The 9160-nt window shown below is 41.9% G+C and overlaps 1 protein-coding gene across 6 annotated transcripts in view; it reads right to left on the bottom strand.

The window, feature by feature from the left end:
- Positions 1 to 316: 316 nt before the first annotated feature.
- myt1b (myelin transcription factor 1b) overlaps positions 317 to 9160 on the bottom strand; it is a gene marked incomplete at its 5' end in the record, with an annotated part of 30236 nt that continues 21392 nt past the window's right edge. The window contains 11 exon segments of one of the 6 annotated variants that reach the window (XM_014016312.1): positions 317 to 1622; positions 1701 to 1844; positions 2862 to 2965; positions 3187 to 3278; positions 4257 to 4481; positions 4876 to 4956; positions 5226 to 5288; positions 6911 to 6979; positions 7286 to 7348; positions 8013 to 8167; positions 8744 to 9007. In XM_014016312.1, the coding sequence (XP_013871766.1) occupies positions 1479 to 1622; positions 1701 to 1844; positions 2862 to 2965; positions 3187 to 3278; positions 4257 to 4481; positions 4876 to 4956; positions 5226 to 5288; positions 6911 to 6979; positions 7286 to 7348; positions 8013 to 8167; positions 8744 to 9007 (1404 nt within the window). 6 annotated transcript variants of the gene reach the window in all.

The raw sequence follows: 9160 nt of genomic DNA, 5'->3' as shown, positions 1-9160 counted from the left end.
ACAAGGGTGTGTGTGTTAGAAGGATTTTATCGTATCCTGCAGGGGCCCCGTGTGGACCGGATAAAACGGGTCGAGAAGAAGTCAGCCGGGGTACGGCAGAGGTTTGGGTGAGCCAGAGCTGGCCGCTACAAAGCGCTTCGGAGAGGTAATTTTTTTTATTTTACTTTTTTGTTTTGTTTTCCCACCTGACAGAAGCAAAGACGCAGAAATCAAACGAGTGCTTTAAGTTGGGTCGTCGTACAATCAGCTGCTGGTTCCAAGCGGTACCGGTTGGTCGTTTCTTTATTTAAATATTAGCAACGTTTTTCTTTTTTTCTTTTTTTTTTTTGTTTAATTAACTCTACTCGGACTGAACCGTCACATCACGCACATAAATAAAATAAATATACAGCCGGTTTCTTTCATATTAAATAAATAATAAATAAATTTTTTACGTCATCTCAGCAGTGAATTCCCGTAACAAAAAAAACCAAACAAATAAAAATAAAAACTCAACATTTTTTACTTGTAAAATTATCAAAAAGTGTTCGATCTGTTATAAAAAAAACCTTTCCTTTTCGTCATCATAGATTCTTAAAATAATGCAAGTTTCGTTAGTTTTCAGTAAAGATGCATTTTCTTTTTTTTTGTCTTACAAAACAAATAATAATATTAATAATAAATAGATTGCTTCAAATAAATAAACCTCAATAACATAAATGGCAATAAGTTACAATTTAAAAGTTCACAAGTTTAAATAATTCATTTATAACAATAATTGTACCACAAAAAATAAAATTAATAAAATAAAAAAGTATTGAAATGAAGTGCAATTCCTACGTTAGATAAATATTACTGATATGACCGAAGTGGAAACGTTTCAGGTAAAAAAAAAAAGGTTAAAAAAAATTAAGTTGTTCTGAGATCTGAATATTTTCTGCTTCCGACTCCGTTTTCGCTGCAGTGAAACCACAAACGTTCAGGCGGCGGTTGCTTCATATTGCTAGGTTGCGAGCGTTTGTGGCGGCGGCGGCAAACTTTTTTTTTTCGGAGCTGGTGAACGCACGTGAGCACCGTGGCGAGTGCTACAAACCGCCGTGAGAGTCCTCTCGTGCAGCTTTGAAATCCACACCTCATCAAAAAAAATAATAAAATTTTTAAATAAATAAAAATGTGGTCACGCTGCGCTCCGGAAGCAGAGGAGATTAAAAAAAGAATGGGTAAAACTTTAAAACTTCCAGGTAAAGTTTGTGGAAACCTTTTTCTCCTTCTCTTCCGTCCGATGAGTCCCAGCAGCAGCACGGTGTGGATTTTGGTCACTTTTCTTCAGAGCGTTCCCTGGGTTGGTTTAGTTTTAAAGTTGCCGTTTATTTAAGTAACCTGAATTCCCTTTTTGTATTTTTTTTGTTTGTTTTTTGTTTTTAAATGATGTTGTTGAGGACTTCAACATCTCCTCCATCAAGTTTTCTCCAGCTTCAGGTTCCTCACCGAGCCGAGTGTCACACCTTGATGCCCTTCACGGCCTTGTTGATGCTCTCCAGCAGGGCCTTGTTCTCCGGGCTCTGGAAGCAGTCCTTGTTGGTGTACATGTCGGTCAGGGTGCTCACGTAGCGGTCGAAGTTCTGCTCGGTGATCGGCTCCTGCTGCCGAGCGGACGAGATGGAGATGAAGGAAACGTTCACCTCCAAATAAACAAAACTGAAGGAAAAACCAAAGCTCACCAAGTGCGGCAGGCGGATGTTTGCGAGGCTGCGGATCAGGGCCCGACTCAGACCGGACAGCTCCATGAAGAGAGCCTCATTCTGCTCCTCAATCATCTTGTTCTCGTGCTCAATGCTCTTCAGGTTCTTCTCCATGGAGGAGATCTGCAACAAAGTTAGAACAGGAAGTCCATATATGTTCCAGAAGATCAACTGTATCTCAACAACCAGAGGTAAGCCTTTTAGGAAATTACCACAACGAACTAGTTGGGTGTACAACTGTAACTTAATAACTTTTGAAGTTGAGCTGATTCAAGATGGCCGCCACAGTTAAGGAAGATGATTGACTCCAGCCTATCTAATGTTAAAACTAGTCTATCCATGCTAACACCAGCCTATCCAAGGCTAAAGTCAGTCTATCCAATGCTAAAGCTAGCTTATACAATGCTAAAGTCAATGCTAAAGCTAGCCTATCCAATGCTAAACCAGCTTTGCAAATGCTAAAGCCAGCCTACTCAATGTCAGTCTATCCAATGCTGAAGTCAGTCTATCCAATGCTAAAGCTATCCATCCAATGCTAAAACCAGGCTATCCAATGCTAAACCAGCCAAGACAATGCTAAAGTCAGTCCATTCAATGCTAAAGCTAGCCTATACAATGCTAAAGCTAGTTTAGCCAATGCTAAAACCAGCCTACCCAATGCTAAAGCTAGTTTATCGAATGCTAAAGCCATCTATCCAATGCTAAAACCAGACTATCAATGCTCATGGACAGCAGAGGGAGTAGGAAGTCCAGTTAGTGACCAGTTTAGGCATGTTAGCTTCTCCAACGCATATAAGCAGTTTCCTTCTCATTTGCCAGTGCCAGCCTCTCAGTTACCAGTTGTACTGAAGCAACACMTTCATTAACGAGGACAAGACCCCAGAACATGGATCTAAAACTTAACAAGACGCCCAGAAACCTGAACTCGTCTTTTAAACGACTGGTTACAGATCTGAGAACTTAAAAGTGACCTAATACGGGGGTCCTAGAACAAGTTAGGATCCATCTGTGGGCTCTACAAAACATGCTCATTTGATTTAATTCACAAAATTAATCWCAGATAATGATAATTTCAGATCCATCAGGAAACACATCTTTCCAGCCCTGAGGAGGTAAACAAACTGCAGCTGTAGGACACACCTGAGTCTGCAGGTTGACCATATCCGCCTCCATTTCGTTGTTGGATTCGTTCAGGTCGTTGATCTCTTTGTTGAGCTGCTTAATGTCCTCATCATTGTCCAAAACTAAACCAGATGAATAAAAAACAAAACACTCAATAAAAGTTTACATATTCTGTACTTTTTACTTTCTGCCTTTATTGTCTTAGTATATTTTATCTCTAATTTTTCACATTATTTTACCTTCATACACAGTGTACACACATGTACTTATACCGTCAGTAAGTAAAGAAATGTATCCGTTAAAGTGCCTTTAATAAAAGGTTTAGTTTTTCAACATATCGTACCATCGGTGGCTCTAAACTTGGTGCTCAGGTAGTCCTCTGAGGGAAACTTGGCCTTCTTCTTGGCGTACAAGGCTCTGGGGCATCCTGAGAGGCTGAAACACAACAGTCAAACAAACAAGGTTGTCATCTGGTGACTACAGGCGCTGAAAGGTGGCAGAAGAAAAGACAATCACAAWACAGTTTTTCGTTTTATCAGAAAAAACCTTCAACTAGAAACTGTCCTCACAGACAGGTTTTCATTACACCAAGATATTTACACACCAAGCAACGCCTCCCATAATATTGTTGTTATTTATTTGTGGTTCCTATAGTTCCTAAAAGAGGAGGCAGAGCTTTTAGTTGTTTGGTTCCTTTCTTTCTGAACAACCTTCCAGTTTCTCTTCATGAGGCTGATTTACCAAAAATTTCCATTTTTGGTAAATCCTGTTGTTAGGGTTGATTTGGATTTCCTAAATTTTCCTTTAGTCTTGCCTCTATAGATTTAGACTGCTGGAGGACAAAATGCTGCTGTCTTTACTTACTCTTCTGTCCAAGTCTGGATCTGAACTTATTTCCATCACAAACATGTTTTTCTTTTAACCTTCCTATAGAAACTATACCTGGACCATAGAGATTGAACCATAGTAACTACACATGAACCATAGAAACTGAACTATATAAACTACACCTGAACCATAGGAACTACACCTGAACTACAGAAACTGAACTAAAGGAACTACATCCGAATCATAGAAAGTAGACCTGCACCATAGAAGTTGAACCATAGAAAGTACACCTGGAAAATATGAACTTGTCCATAGAAACCACTGTTTTTTATGGTGTAAAATTATTATTATTTTCTTTTTATTTTTGCTAAGAGGACAAGCTAAGAGTCCTCTTAGCTTTGATGTTCTGCCACCAGACATCTGAGCCCTGTGTTCTGGATCGAGTTGCATGTTTTAATAAACCGGTAAATATTTTTATTCTTAGTTAAACAATATTTCAATGATTTTAAAATAAAACCCTAAACATCGAACAGTTCTAATATCTACTAAAATTAAACTGGACCTAACCCTGAGTCTGAAGCTCACCTGCGGTGCGTGAGGAAACTCCCGTTGGCATGTCCGGACCCATCGCACCCGGGGGTGGGGCAGGTCGGCCCCTCCGTCTTGAAGGCCTTCCAGTTGAAGGGCGTCCCGTTCAGGAGCCCCTCCTTCTGCCTGCGCGCCGCCAGCGGACACCCGTAGGCGCTGCGATGCGTGGCGTACTTCCCGCTGATGTGGCCCAGGCTGTCGCAGCCCGGCACGGGGCATCTGCTGAAGACGGGGACGAGGGCCGGACGGGAGGAGGGACAGGAGACAAAAAGAGTGTTAAAGTGAAAGAACGAGGGCTGAAACGAAAAGTTATTCGTCTGATTATTTATTCATTGTGTTCTTAATAATTTCATTAAATTTGTGTTTCAGGTAGTTTTACCAAGTATCAACATGCTGCTACAGTAACAGTTTTGTGTGCAAATGTAAAATGTGCTCTACAATCCTCTACCATAAACTACATTCAGAGTATTTCCCCCATCAGCCTGATTGGGTTCAGTTACGCTGCATGGCTGTCCTCTCTTTCTGTCTCTCTCCCTCTCTGTCCTTTATTGCATTTCACTTTTTTACCGTCAGTCATGTTAAAGGCAGACGTTACGGCTGTCTGAGCGGTACGAACTTTAAAAGCTCCGAGTCCTCCTGGTTGTCCTTGGTAGGAGTTTTAATTCCACTTTTCTTGGCACGCGGGCACCCAGAGAGACTGAAAACAGAAAGTATGGAGTTGATAACATTGGGTTTGGAGAAAAAAAAACGTTGTGGTGACTGATAAAGGGAGAGAACATGAGAAGGCAGAATAATTTTCAAGCGGTCGTTCAACCAGATGAGAGAGAAATGAACTGAGAAGCGCCTGAAAAGTGGGAGGATGTGAATGTGGTCCCTGTCTAACTCTACCACCAGCTGTTCTAGTCCTCTCTGACTGACCGGCTGTGTGTTCATGTGAGTGAAGCTCTTCTTCTGGTGTTTCGTTACCTCCGGTGAGACGAGTAGTTTCCAGTGATGTGACCCGAGCCGTCGCATCCAGGAGTGGGACATCTGAGGAAAGGAAGCGTTTAGGTTAAGAATCAAACCACAAATATGTCAAAAATGTTATGGAAATGGAGTTATGAGTGAGAGATGATTAATTATATTTAGCTTCTTCCCCTGGACCATAGAACTGAACTGTAGGAACTACACCAGGACCATAGAACTGAACTGTAGGAACTACACCAGGACAATAGAACTGAACTATAGGAACTATACCTGGACCATAGAACTGAACTATAGGAACTATACCTGGACCATAGAACTGAACTATAGGAACCATACCTGGACCATAGAACTGAACTATAGGAACCATACCTGGACCATAGAACTGAACTATAGGAACTATACCTGAACCATAGAACTGAACTATAGGAACTATACCTGGACCATAGAACTGAACTATAGGAACTAATGAGCCTAAACTTTTAAAGCTGTGTGTGAAAAAGCGGACAGTCCAGCAGCAGTAGCTCTCGTTTAGGTTTTTGCTCAGCTCTCTCACAGCGTTTCAGTCAGGATCAGGATCAGGTTCAGGACTTTTGGACCGATGCTGCACTTCTATTCTTTTCTTTGTGACTCATTCTCTGTAGTAGATGAGCTGCTGTATTTGGGATCTTTGACAGTTGTCTCTGGAACCTTTTGGTCYAAAGAAGAATTCAAGGTCTGATCAGTGAGCCCAAACCATCAGCCCTCCACCGCCGTGCTGACAGCTGGGAGGGGCTGTTTGCTGCAGTGTATTATAGGTTAATGTCTCCACTTGCTTCTGGTCCTGAAAGTCTTGTGATTCCTTCAGATAGAAACAAGTCATTCTGCCATGCTGGTTTTAGAGAGGAGAAGCCATAACCTTTGACCTGTAACCTGCTAAGTGAGGCCTGTAGAGTCTGTCCTTTGGGGTACATCTGCTGATCCTGAACCTCTGGGATCCTTGAACCGGTTTTTCCACTCACAGCTTTAACATTTTCTTTTTATTCAATAAATAACAACACAACTGACATCAGATTTGATGGTTTTTGTTATGATTGTTGTTTGTGTTAATGTTTTATTTTAGTTTCTGTCTTGTCATCTGTTTTCTTCCTCCTGTTTGCCTTTGSTACAGCCCCGCCCACTCTCACCTGCTCCTCATGTTTCTCTCCCAGGTGTTTCCTGTTTGTTCTCGTTATTCTCACCTTTATATTCTGTCTTGTCTTCACTTCCCTGTCTGATCATTGTGCTGTTTACAGCCTGTATGTTTGTTGCCTTGTCTTGTCTTGTCTTGCCTAGCTACACCAAGTTAGTTTTTGAGCTGCCCTGACAGCCTTCTTTGTTAAATAAATCACCTTTTTGCCTTTTTAGATTTTTACCTGCGCTATGGGTTCATTTCTGCCTGAAAATCGTAAGAGTTTTTATCAGATCTCGAAAAGTAAAACCCTAAAAGTGGCTCAGTATTCGTGACTGGATACAGATTAGTTTTAGATTTAACTGAACAGATTGAAATGAAAGCAGGTGCAGACCATTAAAAAACAAAACAAAACAAAACAAAACAGCGTGACAGATGCAGCAGATAAAGCAGCCAGCCGTAAAAAGATAAAGTCATCGTCAGCAGGATGTGGCTGAGGTGGCGGTGAAAGGGCAACGAAGGTGTAGAGCAGACATACTTGAGTTCAGGGGTGTGGGCCGCCATGAGGGACCGAAGGCTCTTATCAGCGAGAGGACACCCAGACAGACTGAGGGAGGACGGAGAGAGAGCGAAGGACAGGCAGAGGAAGGAGAGGAGAAAGACGTGAGTGGAGGGAAATCAAGAATGCAAGGCATACCAAGGTCATTTAGGAATAAGAGGGCAGACAGAAAGAAGTAAATTACTGATGCATATCAAAGTCAACCGCCGTCTTTGCTTTCTGGGCTCACGCTACATTACTGCCCCCGGCRTGCGAGGATCAAATAAAACCTTTGAATTAGTCTTGGTTCGGCTGCTGGGGACCCRAGAGTCTCAGCAGAGCGAACGTTTCTGAGAAAGCGGCTGAAGAGCGTACCTGCGGTGGGACGCATAATTCCCCGTGATGTGTCCGCTGCCATCACAACCAGGTGTGGGACACCTGCAGAGGAAGAGGGCAGTTAGAGGAAGTGCTTCAGGGATAAAGCAGAGAAGCATAACCTGAAAATAATAGAGTTTTGTTTCTTTGGGGGGGGGGGGGGGGCAGAGTGCAGAAGGGTGGCACAGTAAAGCTGCTATTGTGGCCACGAATTATTATTGAATGGCCACATGTTATTATTGAATGGCCACATGTTATTATTGAATGGCCACATGTTATTATTGAATGGCCACATGTTATTATTGAATGGCCATGCATTATTAATGAATGGCCATGTCTTATTATTGAATGACTATGTGTTATTATTGAATGGTCACGTGTTATTATTACGTAGTCTTGAGATACTAATTTTTTTATCCAATGCCACCGGTGGTCTTCAGTCCAAAGATTCTTCTTCTTTTTCTTGTTGTATTTAATGTATTTAATGTATTTAGTGTATTTAATGTATTTAATGTGCCATTCCAAGATTCCAGTTTGAAACGCTAATCTATTTGCAGTACGAACAAAGTAACTGACAGCCCGGGTGGGGGTGGCCAGGCAGTGTGGCCAGGGGCGTGACCAAAGGCGTGGCCACACTGCCTGGCCAGGTCCCTGGTCTCAATTAAGGGAATTTTGATTAAATTTGTCAAAGTGAAGCCATGGTTGATAAAGTTGCAGGAAGACTTACGAGAGCAGCTCTTTTTTGCTATCCTTGGGCTGAAACTTGACTTTGAAGGTGGGGGTGGTCACCTCTCCGGGGTACTTCCTGTCCTCCAGACAGTCCTGCATCATGTCACAGTCTTCTGGGTCCGATGAGACGTATGACTGGGCTGTGTGATCCAGCTAAAAGAAGTTGATAAAAGCATTGGTGATCAAAATGCAAGGACATTTTCTGCATTTATTTGTTCTGAGGATTGAGATTTTTTGAAGCCTCATTTTGATAATGGCTTCAATGTACCACAAAAAAAAAAAAAAAAAACTTAGAGAAGTGCACACACGACCACTTTTTTATTTTTTGTAGTCGTGAAGTTTCCAAATGCGAAATGTCATCATGAAAAATTAACATTCAAGGCCCTTTAAATTTCTTTTGAAAATGTTCAAAGCAGTGAAAATTAGCATATGCCAAATCCCGGATGGTGCAATGCACCTGACACACCACCTCTGTCACACAGTGCAGTGTTTTAACTGCAGAGTAACTCTTGTTTTTCACTCAAATAAATGAATAATAGAAAGAGGAAAATGGGACAGGAAATAAGGAAAGGCAATTAGACAAAAAAAGTGATGTAAACAAGAACTTTTCATTCAAAAGGCTTCAGGGGGAGTTTTGTCTGTTGTTATTTTAGTAGCGATGCTTCCTCTGTGACTAATGTTGCAGGAAATTCTGCAGGTTCTAACCCGGTCCCGTCTCACTGTACTGACCTCGTCTGTTTCCTCTTCCCTTTGGCGGTTGGGTTTGGTGAAATCCAGAGGTCCGTCCCAGTCCTCCTGCTTGTATGTGTGCAGGTTCGGCGATGTCATTCCGCTGTTTCCGCTGTGATGGAGGGAGGAGGAGGAGGACGAGGAAGATGAAGGGTCCGGGGACCGAACCTCGGGGCTGGTGCCCGACAGGCTACCCTCTCGTTTGATGGGCTTCTTCATGCTTAGGTCCAGGGTTCCGTTCTCGTCCACCTCAATGTCCATTTCCTGTCAAGAAAAGGTGGAATACTCAACTGAAAGAACAAATTACTTCAGACTTTTATTTATTTATTGTCCAAATGTTGTGTTACATGTACAAAAAGTCTTTTAAAATTTTTAGAACATGCATTTTTCCTATAAAAACTTCTTCTGGATATATAT

The sequence above is a fragment of the Austrofundulus limnaeus genome, unplaced genomic scaffold, assembly GCF_001266775.1.
Source record: "Austrofundulus limnaeus strain Quisiro unplaced genomic scaffold, Austrofundulus_limnaeus-1.0 Scaffold142, whole genome shotgun sequence".
NCBI classification, from domain to species: domain Eukaryota; kingdom Metazoa; phylum Chordata; class Actinopteri; order Cyprinodontiformes; family Rivulidae; genus Austrofundulus; species Austrofundulus limnaeus.
The sequence above is the reverse complement of the archived record's forward strand: the minus strand, read 5'-3'. Positions and strand labels throughout refer to the sequence as shown.